Source organism: Heterodontus francisci, chromosome 20, assembly GCF_036365525.1.
Source record: "Heterodontus francisci isolate sHetFra1 chromosome 20, sHetFra1.hap1, whole genome shotgun sequence".
NCBI lineage: Eukaryota > Metazoa > Chordata > Chondrichthyes > Heterodontiformes > Heterodontidae > Heterodontus > Heterodontus francisci.
In genome coordinates, this window is record NC_090390.1 from 77,177,312 (window position 1) to 77,202,788 (window position 25,477).

At 44.5% G+C, this 25,477-nt stretch overlaps 1 protein-coding gene across 2 annotated transcripts in view; it reads right to left on the reverse strand.

The window, feature by feature from the left end:
* Nucleotides 1-25,477, reverse strand: part of LOC137380751 (alpha-centractin) — an 80,317-nt gene that overhangs the window by 39,999 nt on the left and 14,841 nt on the right. Inside the window, exon 2 of one of the 2 annotated variants that reach the window (XM_068053054.1) lies at nucleotides 3,875-3,939. In XM_068053054.1, coding sequence (XP_067909155.1) covers nucleotides 3,875-3,939 — 65 coding nt within the window. Of the gene's footprint in view, nucleotides 1-829; nucleotides 1,161-3,874; nucleotides 3,940-25,477 lie in introns of those variants that run through there. The other variant, XM_068053057.1, reaches the window with a different exon arrangement.

Genomic DNA, 25,477 nt, shown 5'->3' on the forward strand with positions numbered 1-25,477 from the left:
GAGGCAGGAAAACCTATCATTATACTCAGCAACACAGGAGCAACCCAAACACTCTTGCTGGGGAAAGATATGAGGTTTCCGCCAGGGAGCGCCTTGAACGCTAAAGTTTTAGTTAATGGAATTGGCGGGAGTGTACACCCATACCTTTGTATAAAGTACGCCTAGAGAGTGACTTAATATCTGGAATAGTTACTATAGGAGTTGTCCACAGTTTACCAGTAAAGGGAATTGATGTACTCCTAGGAAATGATTTGGCAGGATCAAAAGTATCAGTTTCTCCTATAGTTACAGAGGAACCAAGTGAAATTAACGAAACGGAGCAATTACAGGAACAAGTTCTGGGAATATTTCCTGTGTGTGTAGTTACCCAAGCAATGGCTAAACAGGATCCATTGTCGGAGGAAAAAGGGGCACCACAAATAGATAACCAAGTATCTGAAACATTATCTGGGGATTTAGATAATCCAAATGAGATGTTTAACAGATCGTCTATCATTGCAGCACAGCAAGCTGATCCACAGATATACCGAATGGCACAGACGGCTCTGTCAGAAGCTGAGACGAAAGGAGTTCCGGAAGGCTATTATATGGCAAACGGGGTTTTGAGGAGGAAATGGAGACCACCTCATAGACCTGCCGACGAAGACTGGACAGTTGTTGAACAGATAGTGGTACCACCTAAATATTGACAAGGATTATTAAGGTTAGCACACGACATTCCTTTTGCAGGACTTAGGGGAATTCGGAAGACCAAATCACACATAAGCAAACATTATTACTGGCCAGGTCTTACAAAGGATATGAGACAATTTTGTAGAACATGCCATACCTGTCAAATGGTGGGAAATCCACAACCTACCATAAAACCAGGTGATGAAGGATTAGTGTTGTTACCATTGCAGGAAGGACCATTAAAAGCACGGTTCAGTGGTCCACATAGTGATCAAAAGAGTGAGTAAGGTAGATTACTTGATTGACACCCATGATCGCCGGAAGAATCACCGGTTGTGTCACATTAATATGCTCAAACAATATTACCACAGGAAGGAGGACAAGCCAGTACAGTTATGTCAGGTAATCAGGACTGTTGAGAAGGCAAAGGTTCGTGAGGATGAGGCAGAAGTAGGCCTAGGAAATTCTCAGATTGAACCTCCAACTATCCAATTCGCGAATATAAAATGGCTAGGAAAATAAAACAATAGGCTTTTACACTTCGAGGTAAAACAGCTTGAAGTCCTAACCAGGTTTTTTTACAACGTTTCAAAATGTTTGTAGGGATAAGCCAGTATGTACAACCTTAGCCACACATGATGTGGGTATAGGGGGAACCATTCCTTTAAAACATCCTTGTCGCTTAGGTCCAGACAGATCCAAGTGGAAGCAGAGGTACAATGCATGCTGAAGCTTAGTTGAACCTAGTCGGGACAGCTGGAATTCGTAGATGGTCTTGATGACGAAACCTGGTGGGTTGGCTCAAATTTGCAGAGACTCTAGAAAAGTCACTGAGGTAAAGAAGGCAGACTCCTACCCAAATTCTCATTTAAAGGACAGTATGGGCAGGGTGGGCAACACAATGTGTCTTAAAGAGACAAATGTGTTGTAGGAAACCTGTCAAATTCCTTTGACACCCCAGGGTAAGAAAAAATCAGCTTCTGTTACACCAGACAGGGTTTTCCAGTGTCAAGTGATGCCACATAGGTTAAGGGGTACTCGAGAAACTTCTCAAAGAATAGTAAACCCAGTCAGTGCTCCTAGCTGTGCAGTTCTCCTGGCTGAGCTGATGGACAATAGGGATACTTGGAAGCAAAACACGAAACAATTGGAAGACTATGCTTGGAAATTTGAAATGGGTTAATTGTGACAACCTTTTGAAAATTTAAAGCCGAAATGTTCTGGTGGAACTTGTTGCTGTAGTCTTAACATTTTAGAAAAGTGTATGCCTGTAAATGTGAAAAAAAAGTTAGCATTCCAGGAATGGCATTTTATTCCGCCAGGGCGGAGGTGTTATGATCCTGTAGTTTTTTTTGGGGGGGGGGGGTGGAGAATGCGGTGTGCCTTTAAGGCTGGAAAGGGAGCAGTACTGCTTTAAGGCAGCAGGCTCCAGAAGCTGAAGCAAAGACTGCATTCTTGTTGCCCAGGATACAGCCATTCAGGACCAGAGATCGAGAGATATATTGTTACAATTTAATTTTGAACTGGCTTACAGTGGAAACAGACTGTTCTAACTGAGAAACAGATAGACAGTTGTGTGTTAGCACCTGAAAGGAGGGCTCTCAGACCATTTAAACTGAAGGAAGAGAATTTAGTCTGTTTATTTATTATTCTCTCAAAATTCTAAAAAGTCAAGCCAAAACAAAGATCTCTGATAACTTAAACTGAAGGAAGGGAAGTTAGATTGTGGCAATCTTTTATCCCTCAAAAATTCTAATGCCAAATTGATTCATTAAAAAAAAAGTGTTTTCAAGTTGTTAATTGTTGAAATTCATCGTTAGAGAAGGAAAGCATCAATTTCAACTTCTAAATTAGACTGTTCTACTGTTGAGAAACCTTTTTTTCCCCCCATCAGACGGCTGTCAGGACTTCAAGCAACCTTGGACTGTTCCACATCCAGCAGGAGCGTAAATCTGCAAGGACTCTAATGTTTTCTATTTTAAATGTTGTTTATATCTTAGTAGTGTTTAAGAATGTGTTTTTTCTAATTAAACAGTTAATTTGTTGATTTAAAGACACCTGCTTTGGTTAACCTCATTCAGGGGGTTAATAGATTGTACAATTTGGCTGGGTCTTACTTTAATTTGTAAAGTTTAAAATGATATGTTAGGCGATCAGTGGAGGGACGGGATTGAATTAACAGTGCATTTCTCCCACCACAATCAGAATCGTATATTTTGATTGGGGGCTTTGATTGGAGCGGTCAGTCTTAACACTTTCCAGATCTCATCGAAATGAGCTGACTTCTCATACATAGGGTAAATATGTGGGTACTACAGAAATACTTAATACATTTGGTTGCAATAGCACAGAGAGAAATTTCAACCCCTTAGTGATTTTGGTGGCTCAGCATACATAAAAATCATTACTATGTTAACACCCCTGCACCCAATAAACTGGTTTTTAGAATAACTGATATTACCCATCCAGTCAACTCTCCAATTTTGATCTACTTTCCCTCCTCTGGCTACAGAAAATTACTTGGGGTTAGTTCCAAGGGCATGAATGACAGTATCTCACCTAGGTGACTGTTCCTCAGATGTCAGCCAAGACTGTAAGAGTCACTCGGCTGTTTGACAATGGGGGACAGCAGAGTCAACTCTGACACTGGTCTCACCGAACAGCCTAACAAACATCAAGTTTCAGAAGGGTTCGATGGACAATTATCAGGAACAGGAACAATGAACAATATTTTCCCTTTATGGTCCAGGGACACTGTCAGAGTAGTACTTTGGCCCAGTGAGTCACTGAAACAGTTCTGAGGGGAGTATCTTTATTAACAGGAATTTCAGTCGTTACAGTACGTTCCCAAAACACCAATAGCAACAATAAATTACATTTTAACACCATTTCCCGTACACAAAATGTAAAATCAAAGTCCGTAAAGGTAACTTTTAACCTTAAGTTTTTGTTGCACGTGATATGGTAAATATGTTCATTGCAACAAAATGTGCTAAAGCTTAATACTGAGCTTGTTTGAGAATCAGGTAATGGATTTCCCAAGTTGGACATCAGAAATGGTGGTTTGGTTGTGGAAAATGTGACTAGTGCAGAACTTGCACTTCCCCTGTATATTCTACATTGCTCATAAGTGTAAGCCACAGGATTCCAGTACAAATGCTTTTTTAAAAAAAAATAGATTTTGAAATAGAAAAGTACTTACTAATTAGGGAAGCAGTACTTTGGAATCTGATCACCTGCAAAACCAGCTTTGACAACACCAGAGCCCTGGAATGGAAAGTGTAAACACCCATGAGTATTAACATCTAACCTACACACTTTGAAACTGTGGTTTGCAAATTTTGTGTGCGTGAGGCCCCTGCAATTACTGGAATGCTTTCAGGGACCCCTGCAATTATTGACAAGATCCTCGCCTCCAAAAGACAGTGTCAGCTTCTCAATGGAAAATAGTGTTACCACTGCAGATTTGTTTTACTTCTGATGCAATTGATGCAACAAACACAGAAAAAATATAGCACACAAAATTCTCAAGGCACTGAGCTCATAGTTTGCCAGTCTACAGACAGACTGGAATCTGACCGTGTGGTTCTCGTACAGACCTCAGCTTGAAAACCGGTGCTCTAACATAACAGCAAACATTATTTTTACTAAAACAGCAAGTACTAGGGGATTTTCCAATGTACCACTTGCAATTCAATCCGGAACAATTTTTTAAAATTTATTTACAACACTGGCAAAGCCAGCATTCATTGTCTTTGAGCAGCGGCAGTGATAAGCTGCCTTCTTGAAGTTTTGCAGTCCGTATGGTGAAGGTGCTGCCACAGTGCTGATAGGATTTTGACCCAGGAACGTGATATATTTCCAAGTTGGGATGGTATGTGACTTGGAAGGGAACTTGGAGGTGGTGGTGCTCCCATGTGTCTGCTGCCCTTGTCCTTCTAGGTGGAATAGGTCGCTGGTTTGGGAGGCACTGGCTAAGATATAGTATTATCACTGGAGATAATTAACTTATTTGAGACCAATATCTGTTGTATGATCGCTTTAAGAGTGATATTCCTTTAAGAACTCAGTACGCTAATGAGCTAAGTACCAGGATGTAGTCACGTGACCAGAAGCCATAGTTATTCTGCACAGCAACACCCTAGACAAAGGTTCTGTAGATAGTTTGCTCTGTATTGTATGTACTAGCTTAGCTGTTAATAAACCTTCTAGAGATCTTCAAGAAACTGGAATCCATGTACTTCATTGTGTTGCTTAAGATAACACAAAGAAACTGATGACAATATCCTATAGCAAAAATCACATTTAACCAAACCACTTACATGTTCTGCCTTGCACTTCTCGGGCTGAATTTTGCCAGCATAGTGGGGGACCCCCAGCCTCATTTCTCGGCACACAGGTAATTAGCTGCTTGACACCTGAGCTTTAAAAGATGGGAGCCCGCCCCCAAGAGCTGCCAGCCAATCCAAGGGCTGGAAGCTCTTCAGTATCAGCAGCTCCACAGAGAGCACTGGCCACTGTTGGGACTGCAGCTGTCAAAGATGGACGGTGACCTCCCCATGAGCTAAGTGGGGTCAGGGTCGCCAGGGCCAATTAGGCAGGCCTCGGCGAGGGTTGGGGAGATTTCTCTGCATGGCCAGGGGGACCACTCAGTGGATCACAGAGTGGCCTATCAGGAAGGACCCCACCCCAACCCACAGGGAGGCCGCCAGGTTTTACTGAGCGGTCTCCCCACTTGGCTGGGGGGGGGGGGGCCTCACCTCCCACTTAAGGACTTCAATTGGCCTCCGAGCAGGAAGACTGTCCTCTACCTTCCCCGCTGCTGATAAAATTCCATGGCGTCAGGAAGGTGATGGCCACTCCACCCGCCGTCTTCCCTCACCATTATACAGTCCCCCCACAACTGCCTCCCAGCCTATCCCTAGAGGGACGGTAAAACTCAGTCCCTTATGTGATACTCAATGTATCACCTCAAACTGCTCCCACCAGTTGACAAAGCTGCACCATCAATCATGGTATCATGTTGCTTAGAAAGCTCGTTCAAAACACAGATCAAGTTTAAAATACCTAAATCTACTGCTGTATTACTGCATATTTTTCCACAGTTCAAGTGGACATTGTATGAAAATCTCACTCACTCAACACTAAGTATCATTGAAATCCTAGTCACAACACTGACATTATTCCTTATATATCACAGGTAGTGTTAATGGAAAGTCATTATATTTCTTTGCAGGAATTGTGGGAAAAAATAAACTGTGGAGGTCTGTAACAGCAACTCACTGATTCATGAAGATTCCATAAGCCATGTACAGGGAACATTTTGAGCTGTATAACTTTGTGGAGAAGTACTGATCGTTTTAAATAAAAAGTTGGGGAGAGGGCTCAGGTGAAGGGAGGTTTAGAAATGTAAAGACAAAATTCAAGGCAATAGAGTACAGTGATTTGGGTAAAGACAAGTAGAATGGGACAGGAAGGGACAGAGAGTTTAATGGCAATAGTGCATTGGTGAATAAGGTCCATGGAAAGATTGGTAGTAAAAAATTTTAATTAAAGGCTCGTTATCTGAATGCTCGAAGCATTCGCAATAAGATAGATAAACTAGTGGCACAAATAGACATAAATGGTTTGGATCTAGTTACCATTACAGAGACATGGTTACAAGGCGACCAAGGTTGGTAAATAAAAAATCCAGGAGACAGAACATTTCAAAAAGACAGACAGAATGGAAAAGGAGGAGGAGTAGCCCTCATTGGAAAGGATGACATAAGAACAGTGATGAGAAAGGATCTTGGTTCAAAAGATCAGGAAGTAGAATCAGTATGAATTGATATTGCATGAAGTAAGAAATAATTGAGCTTGTAACAGTAGTAATGCAATAATTGTGGGGGAGTTTAATCTTCACATAGACTGGACAAATCAAACTGGTAAGGGTGGTCTGGAGGATGAATTTGTAGAAGACTTTTGTGAGAGTTTCCTGGAACAATACGTTGTGGAACCAACTCGGGGATAAGGCTACTTTAGATCCAGAATTGTGCAATGAAGCAGGTTTAATTAGTAATCTCATAGTAAAAGATCCTCTAGGAAAAAGTCATCATAATATAATTGAATTCCATATAAAGTTTAAAAGTGACATACTCCAGTCCCAAACAAGAATCTTGAACTTAAAGAGAGCCAATTACATGGGTATGAGAGGAGAGCTAAGGTTGATTGGGTAAATAGATTAAAGGTATGGCAGTAAATAAACAGCAGGAAACATTTAATGAAACAATTCAAAATGTTCAACAAAAATACATTCCATTAAAAAACACTTTCAGCAAGATCCATCCCTCACTTACTACAGAGTTAAGGATAATATTAGATTAAACAAGGCTTATGATGTTGCAAAGTATAGTAGTAACCCTGAGGAGTGGGAGTGTTTAAGAAACCAGCAAAAGGCGACCCAAAGGTTGATAAAGAGGGACAAAACAGAATGAGAGTAAACTCCCAGAAATATAAAAAACAGACTGTAAATATATAAAAAGAGTAGCTAAAATAAACATTGGTTCCTTGGAGGCAGAGACAGGAGAAATTATCATGGGGAACAAGGAAATGGCGGAGGTGCTGAACAAATATTTTGTGTCTGTCTTCACAGTAGAAGACACAAATTACATACCAGAAGTAGAGGGTAATCAAGGGGCTAATAAGAGTGAGGATCTTAAGATAATAATATCAGCAGAGAAAAAGTACTGGAGAAATGTAAGGGACTAAAAGCTGACAAATCCCCAGGACCTACTGGCCTACATTCTAGGGTTCTAAAAGAGGTAGCTGCATTGATACTGGATGCACTGGTTATGATTTTCCAAAATTCCCTACATTCTAGAACAGTCCCAAAAGCTTGGAAGTTAGCAAATGTAACAATGCTATTCAAGAAAGGATGGAGAGAGAAAACAGGGAACTACAGGCCAGTTAGTCTGACATGCTGGAATCTATTATTAAGGAATTCTTAACAATGCACTTAGAAAATCATAATATAAGCAGACAAAGTCAACGTGGTTTTATGAAAGGGAAATCATGTTCGACAAATTTATTAGAGGTTTTTGAGGCTGTAACAAGTAGGGCAGATAAAGGGGAACCAGTGGATGTAGTGTTGTTTTGGTCGCTGTGAGGCAACTTTGGAGTGCCCTCTCCATAACACATGCCTGGGCGGAATGTATGGAGGTTGTGAGTTGCCCAAGTGTCAAAACCCCCCTCTCGGCCTTCCTAGTGGGGTCCAAAGGAGTGCAGAGCACGACATTTGGCACTGGTATGGCTGCAAGAACCGCCAGAGACATGCCAAAGGTAACACATGACCGCCTTAGGGGTTCTGCTCCGGAATTTCTGTTTGGGTTTACTCCCTTCGCCTTGGTCACTCTCAAGACGCCCACAAGGCAGTGGGGTCTCTCGATGCAGAAATCAACATGCGCATGGGAAAGGTGTCTGCTGCTATGTCCAGATTGACCAAGAGGGTGTGGGAAAATGGCGCACTGACATGGAACACAAAAGTCCGAATGTTTCAAGCCTGTGTCCTCAGTACCTTTCTCTATGGCAGCGAGGCCTGGACAACGTAGGTCAGCAAAGAGCGGGCACGATGGAGTCTTTTAAGATGTATCTAGACAGATACATGAATGGGCAGGAAGAAAAGAGATACAGAACCTTAGAAAATAGGCGACATGTTTAGAGAGAGGATCTGGATCGGCGCAGGCTTGGAGGGCCGAAGGGCCTGTTCCTGTGCTGTAATTATCTTTGTTCTTTGTTCTTTGTCTCAACTCATTCCATCTTCGCTGCCTCCGGAGAATCTTTGGCATCAGGTGGCAGGACCATATCTCCAACGCAGAAGTCCTCGGGGCAGCCAACATCCCCAGCATATACACCCTACTGAGCCAGCGGCGCTCAAGATGGCTTGACCATGTGAGCCGCATGGAAGATGACAGGATCCCCAAGGACGCATTGTACAGCGGGCTCGTCACTGGTATCAGACCCACCGGCCGTCCATGTCTCCACTTTAAAGACGTCTGCAAACGCAACATGAAGTCCTGTGACATTGACCACAAGTCATGAGAGTCAGTTGCCAGTGATCGCCAGAGCTGGTGAACATATAGGCGGGGCTAAAGAGTGGCGAGTCGAAGAGACTTAGCAGTTGGCAGGAAAAAAGACAGAAGTGCAAGGAGAGAGCCAACTGTGTAACAGCCCTGACAACCAATTTTATCTGCAGTGCCTGTGGAAGAGTCTGTCACTCTAGAATTGGCCTTTTTAGCCACTCCAGGCGCTGTCCACAAACCACTGACCACCTCTAGGTGCTTACCCATTGTCTCTCGAGACAAGGAGGCCAAAGAAGAAGAGTAGATGTAGTATACTTGGATTTCCAAAAGGTATTCAATAAGGTGCCACACAAAAGGCTAATACACAAGATAAGGGTGCTTGGAGTTGGGGATAATATATTAGCATGGCTATAGGATTGGTTAACTGACTGGAAACAGACAGTAGGGATAAACAGGGCATTTTCAACTTGGCAGGCTGTAACTGACAGAGTTCCTCAAGGATCAGTGCTGGGGCCTCAGCTATCTACAATCAATATTAATGACTTAAACAAAGAAATGGAGAGTAAAGTATCTAGGTTTGCTGATGATACAAAGCTAGGTGGGAATGTAAGTTGTGTGGAGGACACCAAAGAGGCTGGAAAGAGATATAGACAGGTTAAGTGAGTGGGCAACAAGGTGGCAGATAGAGCATAATGTGGGAAAAGTGTAAGGTAGCACTTTGGTAGTAAGAACAGAGAAGCAGAATATTTTTTTTAAAAGCATTAAACTTCGAAATGTTGATGTTCAAAGAAGCTTAGGTGTACTCATACAAAGAACACAGGAGGTCAGTTTGCAGGTGCAGCAAGCAATTAGGAAGGCAAATAGCATGTTGGCCTTTATTGCAAGGGATTGGAGTACAAGAATAGGAGGTCTTTCTACAATTGTACGTGGCTTTGGTGAGACCACACCTGGAGTACTGTGTGAAGCTTTGGTCTCCATATTTAAGGAAGGATATACTTGTGTTGGAGGCAGTATAGCAAAGGTTCACTAGCTTGGTTCCTAGAAAGAGAGGTTTATCCTATGATAAGATTATCCTAGCTAACTGGAAACAGAGAGGAGGCATAACTGAGTCATTTCCTGGCTGGCAAGATGCAACAAGTGGTGTGTCACAGGGATCTGTGCTGGAGCCTCAACTTTTTACAAGTCATATGACTTAGACGAAGGGACCGAAGGTATGGTTGCTAAATTTGCCGATGACACAAAGGTAGGCAGGAAAGTAACTTGTGAAGAGGACATAAGGGGCTACAAAGGGGATATAGATAGGTTAAGTGAGTGGGCAAAGACCTGGAAAATGGAGTATAATGTGGGAAAATGGGAAATTGTGCACTTTGACAGGAAGAAGAAAAAAGCATATTATCTAAATGGTGAGCGATCGCAGAGCTCTGAGATGCAGAGGGATCTGGGTGTCCTAGTGCATGAATCGCAAAAGGTTAGTATGCAGGTACAGCACGTAATTAGGAAAGCTAATAGAATGTTATTGTTTACTGCGAGGGGAATTGAATACAAAAGTAGGGAGGTTATGCTTCAGCAATACAGGGCATTGGTGAGACCGCATCTGCAGTACTGTGTACAGTACGGGTCTCCTTATTTAAGGAAGGATGTAAATGCGTTGGAAGCAGTACAGAGAAGGTTTACTAGACTAATACCTGGAATGGGCGAGCTGTCTTACAAGGGAAGATTGGACAGGCTAGGCTTGTATCCGCTGGAATTTAGAAGAGTAAGCGGCGACTTGATTGAAACATATAAGATCCTGAGAGGTCTTCACAGGGTGGATGTGGAAAGGATGTTTCCCCTTGTGGGAGAACCTAGAACTAGGGATCACTGTTTAAAAATAAGGGGTCGCCCATTTAAGACAGAGATGAGGAGAAATTTTTTCTCTCAGAGGGTCGTGAGTCTTTGGAATTCTCTTCCTCAAAAGGTGGTGGAAGCAGAGTCTTTGAATATTTTTAAGGCCGAGGTAGATAGATTCTTGATAAGCATGGAGGTGGAAGGTTATCAGGGGTAGGTGGAAATGTGCAGTAATCAGTTCAGCCATGAACATATTGAATGGCAGAGCAGGCTCAAAGAGTTGAGTGGCCTACTCCTGCTCCTAATTCGTATGTTCGTATGTATGTTCGTAACAGGTTGAGTAAACTGGGCCTATACACTCTGGAGTTTGGAAGAATGAGAGGTGATCTCATTGAAACATCCAAGATTCTGAAGGGGCTTGACAGAGTAGACACACAGGTTGCTTTCCCTGGCTGGGACACAGTCTCAGGATACAGGATTGATCATTTATGACTGAGATGAGAAGAAACCTCTTCACTTAAAGGGTTGTGAATCTTTGGAATTCTCTACTCCAGAGGGTAGTGAATGCTCCATCGTTGAATATATTTAAGGCTGAGATAGACAGATTTTTGGTCTCTCAGGGAATCAAGGGATATGGGGAGTGGGCGGGAAAGTGGAGTTGAGGCAGCAGACCAGCCATGATCATGTTGAATGGCAGAGCTGTCTCGAGGGGCCGTATGGTCTATTCCTGCTTCTATTTCTTATGTTCTTATAGTTCGATCATCGGCGATTGAAGTGATGAAGTAATTTGATAAGAGTAGCACATTTTGGAGTTTAATTTCCTTTCTGTGCTATTTTTAGCACATTAATTAACGCAGGTTAAAGACTGCACTAAAATAGCACAAGCAAGGCGTTAACCAGTGCACTAAAAATAGGAAACTAAACACTAAAGAGGAAATTCAACTCCAAGCACTGGATCTCAACAATAAAATGTAATGGTTTTAGTACAATTTTTCCTAAACCATATTGGTACACTAGCCAAATGACAGTAGTTTTTAGAATTAAAAGTATTATTAATTGGTGTTTTCTTTTTAAATGTCTCTGACATCAACAGAAGCAGAACGGTTTCTATTGTAAAGAACTTTTTTTTTAAAAAAGCAATCTGTTTATCAAATGTTCAACTGAGTTGATCAGAATCCTCAAATTGAGGATCATGACTATGTATTGTACAGCATATTTCTAAAATTGTCTTCAATTCTCAACAATCATTTGGAGCAGAGAATTCCACATCCTAATCATCCTGTGTAAATTACTACAAAATAACTCACAAATTGAACAATGATATGCCAAACATTCAGATACATCGGGCTGAATTTTATGGACCCCAGGGAGATGGGATGGAAGGTGGGGCGGGGCATAAAATAGCAACGGAAGGCAGGGGACGAAGTGCCCATCGCCCTGTGATTAAGCTGGCAGCGGGAAAGGCTGATGACAGCCTTTCCGCCCAGAGGCCAATTGAAGCCCTTGAGTGCCCAATTATTAGCCACTTAAGGGCCTTATCCTGCCACCACTGGTATTGTATCAGTGGCTGGGTGAGGGGCTTCTGCCACTTGGGGAAGTTGCCCAGTTAAATGAGGCAGCAACCCTTCATGTTTGGTGACAATCTGTGGCCCCCTGAGGACCCCTGACAGCAAAGGCCACCTATCCACTAAGACTATCCCCACCCTCAAAGACATTGGCATAGAGTATAAAAATTGGCAAGTCATGCTGCAGCTGTACAGAACTTTAGTTAGGCCACACTTAGAATATTGCGTGCAATTCTGGTTGCCACACTACCAGAAGGACATGGAGGCTTTGGAGAGGGTACAGAAGAGGTTTACCAGGATGTTGCCTGGTCTGGAGGGCATTAGCTATGAGGAGAGGTTGGATAAACTCGGATTGTTTTCACTGGAACGACGGAGGTGGAGGGGCGACATGATAGAGGTTTACAAAGTTATGAGCGGCATGGACAGAGTGGATAGTCAGAAGCTTTTTCCCAGGGTGGAAGAGTCAGATACTAGGGTCATAGGTTTAAGGTGAGAGGGGCAAAGTTTAGAGGGGATGTGCGAGGCAAGTTCTTTACACAGAGGGTGGTGAGTGCCTGGAACTTGCTGCCGGGGGAGGTGGTGGAAGCAGGTACGATAGCGACGTTTAAGAGGCATCTTGACAAATACATGAATAGGATGGGAATAGAGGGATACGGTCCCCGAAAGTGCAGAAGGTTTTAGTTTAGACAGGCATCAAGATCGGCGCAGGCTTGGAGGGCCGAATGGCCTGTTCCTGTGCTGTACTGTTCTTTTGACCACCATCTGCGCCCACCCACCTTGCCGGGGCCTACCGGCCTGGCCCCAGCAACCTCATCACACTTACCTGGGGTCTGGGGCTCCAGTAATGGGCCTCTTGTAGTACTGATAGTGGCCACCGCTCCTGGTGGCCTGCCAATACCACTGAACTGCTCTGATTGGCCAGCAGCTTTGGGAGACCGGATCCCCATCTTTTAAGGACGGGGACCCTGGCACCTGGTAGTTAATTGCCCGAGTGCTGTTAAATTGAGCTAGGTGGACTCGAAAGGGGTGAAGCAGGGTTTCCCTTGCCTTTTCAACATGGTATTAGGTCCCCCGCTGGTTCCACAAAATTCAGTCCATCATGTATGAATGGATCAAAAGGTAGAAAATTCCAGCTAAGTTCATATGTGAACCTTGACTTGCTTGTACTAGATGCTGGTATATTGTTCTTAGTCAAGCATAGGGAAATGCAAAGCTAAAATACTAATTAGGGATTCAGATACAGTATATAAAATTGTAAGTGCTTTGCTTTTGCAGTAAGTGATATCATTTGCATCTTGTAAAGCAGGCTGGTTTTATAACTACATCCCACCAGACAGCTATAATTTATTTGTTTTCTTTTGCCTTTCATTTTGAAATGATTCAAAACCAGTATTTGTTTGTTACTTCTTCCCATGATTGTTTAGATTCTCCCAGAACCATAGAAAAATTACGGTACTGAAGGAGGCCATTCAGCCAGTCGTGCCCGTGCTGGCCGGGAAAAAAAAGCTAGCTGCCCAATCTAATCCCATCTTCCAGCAACTGGTCCATAGCCTTGCAGGTTATAGCACTTCAGGTGCATGTCCAGGTACCCTTTAAAAGAAATAAGGGTTTCTGCTTCCACCCCCGTTCCTGGCAGTGAATTGCAGACACCCATCACCCTCTGGGTGAAACAATTTTCCTCATATTCCTGTGGCATATTACTCAAAACAAGCAGACGGTGATGATTTGCTAATAAGGCTCCAGGCTTGGCCAGAGTCAGCTGCACAAATCCTGCACAGCCTGACTCACTCTGCAAGGAACTGACTGTTCCCCAGGCACTCTAGCTGAGAAAAGGAGTTAACTATTGTGGAATTATTTTGTGCTTGGGTGTGGGGGATGGGAAGAATGCAAGTTCCAACAATTACCAGCACAAATACAACACAAGGGAGTCACTTAATTATAATTACTTTTAGAGATGCAGAATTCAACATTTGTTAAAGAAAAAAGAATGGAGACTTCTATTAGAGAGTTCGTCATGTTTACAAGTCTACCATGATTAAAAAGACTCAGGAAACTTTAGAACAAAGAGTGTTTCTGCCCAGTATCACTAGTGTTTTTACTAAGATTTCAATCAAGCATGAAGTTCTCGCACAGCAGTACTAAGCAATGTTTTCCACTAGAATTTCAGTAATGCATGTGTGTGAAATGTATATACCACGTCCACTTAAACTGTGAAAAATACCCAACAGTACAGTCATACTTCTTCCTTCAAATTCAGGTTGAGAGTATTTCGAGTTATATATAACAGGTAAAATACTGGCGGAGCTTTGGTGGGAGCAATTTTACAGGATGAATTAAGATACACTGGCACAACATTAAAACCTCTTGGCTTAAGCATGGTTTTTCCTATGGTGTAATGGTACCAATCTGCTAAATAACCCTCATAACAACACACTAATCTCTCTGCAATTGAAACTCCCAAAGACAATTTATTTTCAAAGAATTCCTGTAAGCTCTCTTTGAAGCTACACAAAGAGGCTATTTGGATCACACAAAATTTCATAACACACGTACTTAAGAATTTTTCTGGCGGACAAAACATTGTTAGTGATCCATGTATATTTTTAAATTTATAGACAAATTACTAGCAAATCTCTGGGTGGCAACGAATTCCAAGGCTTAAATTGAAGTGGTGGGGCTGAGTAGCGGGAAAACAGGTTGCATTACAAAACAAAAATTTAAATAAAAAGAAATTTGGGCCCTGGAGTGGAGTACACGGGAGGCCGAGGAGTACAATGCAGTGGGTTGGGGAAGACATAGATTCCTTAAATTCGGTCTAAGACTTGCACAAGCCCTGATGGCTATACATTAGTATGTAATAAATGATGTTGCAAATTTGTCCAGGTAATCTTTGTGCTATTTTATTCCCAGGAGCATGTAATTGATTTATTTCAAAATTCACAATAGCTTTAAATGCAACACTGTGCAAATATTAACACATGTTCAGTCAGCACATGCTTGTGAAATTTCTTGTTTTCTAAAGGAGGTATTAACCCATTGCAAGAGCAAATAAATTTCATATAAAGCATTAATTATTCATATGTTAATCACAGAATCTTACAATATTACAGCACATAATGAAGCCATTTAACCTATCCAATATGTGCTGGTAATTTTTTTCCCCCAGAAGCCAGGCAATCTAAGCTCACTTGCTTTCTCATTCTCAGTAGCTTCTAGTTCCTCTTTTTGAAGCAACTATCTCACTCCTTGTTAAAAGAATTCATGGACTCTACTTCAACAATCCTTTGCAGTAAAGAATTCCACATCGTAATCACCGTGTTTAAAGAATTTGGCTCTAATCTTCCCTTTTATGATCATTTTAACTTTGAATTCTATCATTCTCATCTAGCCAATTCATGGAAACAATGTCATTATTTCCTTTATCATAATGCTTCAAAAATAAAAAATATATCAGGCTGAATTGTAACAAGCTGAATGGACTGTTTCTTTGCTGCGAGGCCTCCTCTAATTCCAACCCCCCCCCACCCATCCTTGGAGCAACAGGTGCCAGAGGGCCATAACTGCAACTGCAGACCATCCTGTTGAGAGTCTCCCCCTCCACAGTAATGGCCTGGCAACTGTGACCACTGTTTATTTTTAAGCATTTAAAAGTCTTCAGAGGGCACCTCCATCTTGAGGCGCCCTCGTGGACCCCCAACTACAGCAGCAGCGCTCACCTCACCTGGTGGTGCTGCCGGCCACCCAGAGCTTTGGTCAATTCCATTGGCCCTCTTTCCTGTGCAGCCTGCCCACCATCCCTAATTGGACTGGGCTCCCGGAGGCAGCCTGTTAAATGGTCACCTCCAGGGAGATCGCACAGGCGGCGGAGCTCATAAACCATCGGTGTCGGGACCCGGAAATGGTCCCGACTCCCGTTTAAAAACTAAGGCAATAAGATTCTGCTCCTAGTGAGCCTATGCTGCACCTTTTTCTGTGACACATGTGCACCAACAGCCTATGACACTACCCTGAGGAACTCCTGCAGCAATGTCCTGGGACTGAGAAGACTGTCCTCCAACAACCACAACTATATTCCTTATGCTAGGTATGACTCCAACCAGTGGAGAGTTCCCCCCTGATTCCACTGACTTCGATTTTGCCAGCGCTCCTTGATGCCATACTCAGTCAAATGCTGCCTTGATGTCAAGGGCAAGTCACTCTCACCTCCCCTCGAGTTCAGCTCTTTTGTTATTGTTTAGAGCAAGGCTGTAATGAGGTCAGGAGCCGAGTGGCCCTGGCGGAACCCAAATTAAGCATCAGTGAGCAGGTTATTGCTGTGCAAGTGCTACCTGAGAGCACTGTCGACGACACCTTCCATCACTTTGCTGATGATCAAGAAGCGGCTGATGGATGGTAACTGGCCAGATTGGATTTGTCCTGCTTTTTGTGGAGAGGACATACCTGGGCAATTTTCCATATTATCTGGTAGATGCCAGTGTTTTAGCTGTACTGGAACAGCTTGATTAGGGGCGCGGCCAGTTCTGGAGCACAAGTCTTTAGCACTACAGCCGGGATGTTGTCAGGGTCATAGCCTTTGCAGTATCCAGTGCTTTCAGCTACTTCTTGATATCAAATGGAGTGAATCGAATTGGCTGAAGATTGGCATCTCAGATGCTAAGGACACAGATTGAAGGTTTGGGGCAAGAGATGCAGGGGAAATTTGAGGAAGAACTTTATTACGCAGCAGGTGGTAATGACCTGGAACTCTCTGCCCGCAAGGCTGGTGGAGGCAGAGACAATGACTTCAAAAGGAAATTGGATGGCCACTTAAAGGAAATAAACTTGAGGGCTACAGGGATCAAGCAAGGGAGTGGGACTGATTAGATAGCTCCGTGGAGAGCCTGCAAAGACTCGATGGCTGCATGGCCTCCTTCTGTGCCATAAATGACTCTATGATCTCAGGGGAAGGCTGACATGAATCAACCACTCGGCACTTCCGGCTGAAGATGGATGCAAATGCTTCAGCCTTGTCTTTTGCACTGATGTGCTGGGCTCCCCCATCATTGAGGATAGGGATATTTGTGGAGCCTCCTCTTCCTGTTAGTTTTTTTAATTGTCCACCACCTGACTGGATGTGACAGGATTGCAAAACTTTGATCTGATCCATTGGTTGTGGGATTGCTTAGCCCTGTCTATTGCATGCTGCTTCCGCTGTTTGACATGCAAGTAATCCTGTGTTGCAACTTCACCAGGTTGACACCTCCTTTTTAGGTATGCCTGGTGCTGCTCTTGGCATGCCCTTCTGCACTTCATTGAACCAGGGTTGATCCCTTGGCTTGATCATAATGGTAGAGTGATGGATATGCTAGGCCATGAGGTTACAGATTGTGGATGAATATAATTCTGCTGCTGGTCCACAGCGCCTCATGGATGCCCAGTTTTGAGCTGCTGAATCTCCCATTTAGCACACTGGTCGTGCCACACAACACAATGGAGGGTATGCTCAGTGTGAAGACGGGACTTCGTCGCCACAGGGACTGTGCGATGGTCAGTCCTACCTATACTGACAGCGACAGATGCATCTGTATCAGGTAGATTGGTGAGGACGAGGTAGAGTAGGATTTTCCCCTCTTGTTGGCTCCCTCGCCATCTGCCACAGGCCCAGTCTGGCAGTTATGCCCTTCAGGACTCGGCCACCTCGGTCAGTACTGGTGCTACCAAGTCGGTCATGGACATTGACATCCCCCACCCAGAGTACATTCTGTGCCCTTGCCACCCTCAGTGCTTCCTCCAAGTGGAGGAGTACTGATTCATCAGCTGAGGGAGGGCGATAGGTGGTAATCAGTAGGAAGTTTCCTTGCCCACGTATGACCTGATGCCAAGAGACTTCTGGAGTCAATGTTGAGGACTCCAAGGGCATCTCCCTCTGGACTGTAGACCACTGTGCCGCCGCCTCTGAGTGTCCCCTGCCAGTGGAACCAACATACCTAGGAATGTGATAGTGGTCTCCGGGACATTGGCTGTAAGGTATAATTCTGAGAGTATGACTCTGTCAGGCTGTTGCTTGACTAGTCTGTGGGATCGCTCTCCTAATTTTGGTACAAGCCCCCAGATGTTAGTGAGGTGAACTTTGCTGGGTTGGGTTTGATGTTGTCATTTCCGGTGCCCAAGTCGATGCCAGGTGGTCCATCCGGTTTTATACCTTTTTGACCTTTCTGTAGCAGTTTGGTACAACTGAGTGGCTTGCTGGGCAGTTAAGAGTCAACCACATTGCTGTGGGTCTGGGGTCACTTGTAGACCAGACCAGGTATGGATGGCAGATTTCCTTCTCTAAAGGGGATTAGTGAACCAGACAGGTTTTTACAACAATCGATGAAAGTTTCATGGCACCTTTACTGAGATTAACTTTCAATTCCAGATTTTTATTAATTAATTGAATTTAAATTCTACCGGCTACCATGGTGGAATTTGAACATGTCCCCAGGGCATTAGCCTGGGCCTCTGGTTACTAATCCAGTGACATTACCACTGCGCCACTGTCTAGGGATCAAAACTGATATCCTCCCAGAATGGCTCAATATCATAGCTGGCTGTATATTTGCTCATTATGTGCAGCTCTGAGAAGGAAGAGACTTCAGTAGTACCTTTCATGATCCCAGTTCACAGTCAATTAAGTACAAAAAACAAAGAACAGTACAGCACAGGAACAGGCCATTCGGCCCTCCAAGCCTGCGCCGATTTTGATGCCTGTCTAAACTAAAACCTTTTGCACTTCCGGGGACCATATCCCTCTATTCCCATCCTATTCATGTATTTTACAAGATGCCCCTTAAACGTCGCTATCGTACCTGCTTCCACCACCTCCCCCGGCAGCAAGTTCCAGGCACTCATCACCCTCTGTGTAAAGAACTTGCCTCGCACATCCCCTCTAAACTTTGCCCCTCGCACCTTAAACCTATGTCCCCTAGTAACTGACTCTTCCACCCTGGGAAAAAGCTTCTGATTATCCACTCTGTCCATACCACTCATAACTTCTATCATGTCGCACCACCCCCCCCACCACCTCCATCGTTCCAGTGAAAACAATCCGAGTTTATCCAACCTCTCCTCATAGCTAATGCCCTCCAGACCAGGCAACATCCTGGTAAACCTCTTCTGTACCCTCTCCAAAGCTTCCACGTCCTTCTGGGAGTGTGGCGACCAGAATTGCACGCAATATTCTAAGTGTGGCCTAACTAAAGTTCTGTACAGCTGCAGCATGACTTGCCAATTTTTATACTCTATGCCCCGACCGACGAAGGCAAGCATTTGTCTGGATTAAATTCCACCTGCCATTTCTCCGCCCAAGTCTCCAACTGATCTATATCCTGCTGTATCCTCTGACAATCCTCATCACTATTCGCAACTCCACCAATCTTTGTGCCATCCGCAAACTTACTAATCAGACCAGCTACATTTTCCTCCAAATCATTTATATATACTACAAACAGCAAAGGTCCCAGCACTGATCCTTGCGGAACACCGCAAGTCACAGCCCTTAGTCAAAGTACCTTTGAAGTGTAGTCACTACTGTACTGTAGGGAAGTGCACCGGCCAAGTCATGTAAACAGCCATGAGAGTAATGAGCTTACTAACTGGATAATCTGTTTTAGTGATGTTGGTTGAGAGATAAATATTGACCAAGACATAGAGAACTTCCTTGTTCTTCAAATAGTGTGATGGGATTTTTCTCATCCACCTAAGATGGCAGTTGGAGCCATCAATACTGCACCAACGTCAACCTGGACTGTGCTCTCAAATCCTGGAGTGGAACTTGAAACTGTAACCTTCTGACTCAGAAGTAAGAATACTACCACAAAGCTAAGATTTGCAGCTTCGGTGAGAGTCAAAAGGTCATGGTTGACGCATTCCCACCCCTCCACTTCAGGATATATGTACATAATCTAGGCTGCACTTCAGCATAGTACTGCATTGTTGAAGATATTGTCATTTGGATGAGACATTAAACTGAGGCCCCTTCTACTGTTAAGATGGACATATAAGATCCCATAGTACTGCTCCCTCAACCAACATCACCAAAAACAGATGACATAAACACACATCTCATTTGCTGTTTGTGGGGCTCTTCTGATCACAAATTGGCCACTACATTTTCTGACATAATACTGATGACTCCATTTCAAAACAAATTCATTCGGTGTGAAGCACTTTGAGACAACCCGAGGATGTCACTTGAAGTACTTGATCTGAAAGCACCTTGTTATCATCTACATGCCAATTTTGTACATGATTAATTTGATATTTAAAATTTTTGGTAGAGGTGTTAATGAGGATAGTACTCTTTGTAATTTTGTGAAAGAAATAAGAAATCCTAGATTGTCTCTATATTTATGTACCTGTTATCTGGTTGTTGGATTTAGGGGAAGGTATTGGGTGACTGTTGGATCAGCACACAGGCCATAAGGGTTCTATGCAAAATGCTTTTGAACAGCCTCAATCCTGTTCTTCATGGGCGTGCACCCACAACACAAAGCATACCATAAATGATCAATCCCATGTCGGAGAAACTATGGCCTGGCTTTTCATTTTGAGGTTGGGACCCTGACGTCAGAGGAACCTCCAGTTCCTGATCCCACACCGCGTTGGAAATAGACGCACAATGTGATTTTAAAAGGCCACTAATTCGCCCAAGATAGAGATCATCATTACAGAGTTACACAGAGTGGGCCCGATTTAATGGGTCAACAGCAGCCATCATAGTGCCGGCCATTTCATCCACAGACGAAGGAGAGAGCAAAGCAATGGGCCAGCACCAGGAGAGGCACCTGCGGCAGAGCAGCCACATGTTTTTCTGATGCCTCCCTACAGGTGCTTTTGGAGGCTGGGACAGCAAGGAGAAGCATTGTTTTTCCTGACAGCGGTAGGAGTAGGAGAAGGCCACTTAGCCAGATGAAGAAGGCATGGCTGAAAGTAGCTAACTCTATGAGTCGCGGCGGTGCTGTGAGGAGGAGGTGGATTTACTGCCGCAAGCGTTTCAATGACCTTTTTAGATCTGGCAAGGTGAATGCAATGCAACATCCACATGCAAGGCCTCCAGGTCTGGTGTCAGCAGGATACACATGAGCTGAGCAGCCTAAGGATGCACAGTGCTCCTGAACATAGGTGAAATGTGTGCCCAGGAGCATTACTGAGCCCTAAGCAAAGCTCACAAACCTAGCACTATTGTGGAGAAGGTAACACTGAAGACTGTCAAATCTCACGTGATCGTTCTGCTGGAAGTGGTGAGGGAGGGCAGCTTTGTCTTATCGCTCTTGAACTTGCAGGAGAAAAGAGCACACAATTTGTGAGAGAGAGAGTGAGAGTTCGCTGAGGTGGTGGTGTGCCCCAGTTTCCTAATTTAACATCCTTGGAGGAGGCAGCCCTTGATTTGATGTGAGCGGCATCACATCAAACAGTGGGCAATGGGGAGATGGGAATCTGTCCAAGACAGGGTGAAATGATCTTAAAATATCCAGGTGAAGGGGTTGCATTCCTCCGAATTACGTCAATTGTAATGTCATGATTCAGCTCTGTAGAAGCATCAGCTGACTGAGTCAAGTTCTCATGTCTCCCACAAGTCCAGTTGTGGAGGGGAGCCTGCAGTTGCAAAAGGGACGTCGTCGCTGTCATCCATGGAGGATGAAACACTGGAGCCTGCACCATCACATCATTCAAGTGCTCTCTCCGCCAGCGCAGACACGCTCACCTCAGTGGCTCCTCAATCCAGCTTAGGATGGGTGGCACATGGTGAATGGCACTGCACGAGTGAGCAGGAGGTGGTAAGGCAGACACAGACAGCTGAGGGGAGTTCCCCTCGGAGGATGGAGGACAGACACAGCCATGATCAGCTGGGTGGAGATGCACAGCCTCGGGAGTCACACACAAGGTGGATGTTCCTGCACCAGCAGTATGAGATGTGTGTACACATGCTGGAATCCCCTGAGGCAGTGTGGAGTCATGGACACAGAACGAAGGAGTCCATTCATCACATGTTTTCCATCCATTGTGTCTCAGAGTTTTGAGTGTATGAGCTCCTCTGTGGACAGAATGGTCAACCTCATGGACAGCCATATGCAGTATCACTCTGACTGGATGCAGCAACAGTGCACTGACATGCACAGAATGTATGACACATTCTGAAGCACTAACCAGTCAGTGACGCTAATGGCGCAAAGATGCATGGAGTGGATAATACCTGTTGCACCCCAATTGGTGGTTCCATCTAAAAGACATGCATGCCATCTAAGAGCTGAGTCAGTCAAAGATGATGAGGGACCCACTCCCCACAGGCCACCAGCATCGTCCACCTCCCTGACCCCTCTGCCTGAGATAGAGGCAGCCCCCTGCATTGACACCAGTGTAGCAGACTGTGGAGGTGCCCCCAATGGTGAGGACGACCGCCATAGGTATCTCAGCTGCAGGCGGAAACAAGTGAGCAGGCTGCCTCCACCTCATCTCCAGCCACATTGGGAGCACTCTGTAGGAGCGTCTGAGAGCATAGGCCATCACGTTGTTAATTGCATTTTGTAGTTCACTTGGGTGACAGTTTCTGTGTTTATATTAAGGATGAATGAGTCAATACAATGGACATGTTGGTTGCACCCAGACTTGTGTTGTTTGCTTTCTTTGATAGCAATAAGGCAAAAGAGGGAAGAAAATGGGAAGCAAGGCCAAGCTCTGTGTTGGGGAAGAGTGTGGCTGTTGGAGTCTTGTGTTCCATCCAAGCTTGGTAACAATAGAAGAATTCAGAGTTGTGTGCATTATGGATATGCTCTCTCACTCAGGGGAAGGTAATCAGAGAGCCAACTGTCCTACAGGGCGAGTGTAGCTCAAGTGAAATTTGCCTTTGTTATGACCAGGTGAGAAAGGTGTCTAGGGTCCCTCTCAGCCTTCACCTGGTCTTACTATAACAGGGTTTAATTTTAAACACAGCATGTTTTTAGCTCCTCCTTGGTGAATCCTTGTTCACCACTTTCCAATTATAAGGCAAGGAAACTGAGCACAAACAGGTTTTCTTAGGTTTAAAGAAGAAAAGTTGAAAGTTATTAAACTTAAACTTTAATTCGGTTAATGCCTATGGATACACGACGTGCCCACACTAGCATGCATACGCGATACACACATGCAAATAGAGATGAAAAGAGAAGAAAACTAAACTGGAAAAGTTTGAGGCAATATCTGAAGAGTTTTTGTTACGGTTATTCAAGCTCACTGTAGAGTCCTTGATTGTAGGTAGATCTTGCTTTTCATTGGGGCCCAGTATTCTTCTTAAACCTTGTTCACTGTAGGAGACTTTTCTCTCTTGAGGTTCATGTGTCTTCAGTGGGTTTGGAGTTCTGTGAGAAAGAGATGGGAGCAGACAGGAGAGAGATCTTCTCAGTCCAGAAGCAAACAGACACCCTCAGTTCAAACTGTTTGTACAATTCAGAAAACCCAGGTTGCCAAGCAGGTTAGTCATGTGACTAACTGGTCTGACCACGTCTTGGATTGTATCACCTTAGCAGTCTCTGGAATACTCCTCTTACACACAATACCTGGTGATCAAAGTCCATTGTGGGTTGAATGTGTCAGGGACTGGTCCTTTGTCCTTCCAAGCACCATCTGTTAATATGCAAATGTCTTTTCCAGCCACGGCTGATCTGTTTAACAAGTTCTTTCTTCACTCCAGTAACAGTTTAAGATCAATGTTCATGACTAAATTTATGTGTCTCATTCTTGGCAGGTGGGGGCCTAGCATGACACCTTGATCAGAGGGAGAGGCCCTTGTGTCCCTGCCATCCTGATGAGTGCCTTGAGGCAATCCTGCCAACCATCCTACAAAGCATGGGCACCATTTGGCAGTGCACCTTCCTCCTCCTCTAAGGAAGTGTGCTGTTCCAGTGCTTCTCCCTCTTCAAGGTTCACACCTCTCTGGAGGGCCATGTTACAGAGAGCGCAGCAGACCACTGCAATGCACAACACCCTTGAGGTGGTGTACTGGAGGGCTCCATCCGATCAGTGAAGGCACTGGAAATGCATCATCAAAACTTCAATGGCCTGCTCAATTGTGGCCCTTGTGGCCAGATGGCACTGGCTGAAGTGCCTCTGTGCCTCCCTTGCAAGGTTATGCAAAGTTGTCAAAAGCCAACTCTTCAATGGATATCCCTTAGCTTCTAGCAGCCATTCATGGATTCTTGCTGGTGCCTTGAACAGCTGTGGTATCTGCCATTGTCATAGGATGGAGGCATTATTGCAGTTGCCAGGATAGCATGGACATGCTGGCATAAAGCGCTAGTTGTGGTTGCAGACCAGCTGAATATTTAGGGTGCGGAAGCCCTTCTATTGATGAACTTCCCTGGCTCCTCACTCGGTGCCTTGATAGCCACATGGGTGCAATCAATGACCTCCTGCACCTGAGGAAATCCAACAATGGAGGCAAATCCCACTGACCTCTGTGCCTGCATTGCCCCATCAACTGGAAACTCTTATGTTCTCCCCTGCCCCTTAAACAGGGAATTGTGACCTATCTTGTGCAATGATGTGCTGCCATCTGAGAAATTCCACCAAGGGTGTGATGCCAATCCTTGGAATGAGCAGAGGTGAAGAAGTTCAAAGCCACGGTGACTTTGACAGATACTGGGAGGGCATGCCCATGAGATCTGTGAGATCTAAGATGGTCCCCTATGAGGGAACACAGATCAGAAACCATCTTCCTCGATAGGCAAAGCCTCCTGTGGCACTGCTGCAGATGCTGCTCCTCATTGCTACTTGTCCCTATCTCAGATTATTGCATTCCCATTGCCAAGTCTGGCCTTGCTTGCTGTCAGCTCAACTATCGAGGCTTCCTGGATACTACCACCCAGACCTTTTGCCTTTTGAACCCTGCTGGCTCACTAATCCAATTGCCCTAGTGCTCTACTCACGCGATGGCAATTGTGAGCCAAAGCATGAAGGCCTCTCTGAGCCTTCCCCCTTTTATGCTGCCTTATGATTATCTCTCGTAGTCACAACTGGCTACTCATTGTGTTGTCACCTCCTCCTCCTGGGTGTTTGAGAACCTTCGTGGTTTCTGTGCCTCCTTTCCAAAATAGCAATCTGGCCTTCAATGTGCAGTTAACTAGCTCATTTGCTTTATCAATTGCTCATTTGCCCTTTTTGGACAGGTTTCCGGGTCCCACTTCCCGACAGCTGTATCAAAATTGCAGTGCTACGGTAGGTACCACACCGGGAAGCCAGCAAGCTGCTCAGCAGCAGGAAAGTGCAGACCCAACCGCCTTCATTCCCGACTCACCAAGCAATGCAAATTCGGTTCTATAGTGGGAGAAGAGGGGGAAAAAATGACGCTGGTGCAAAATG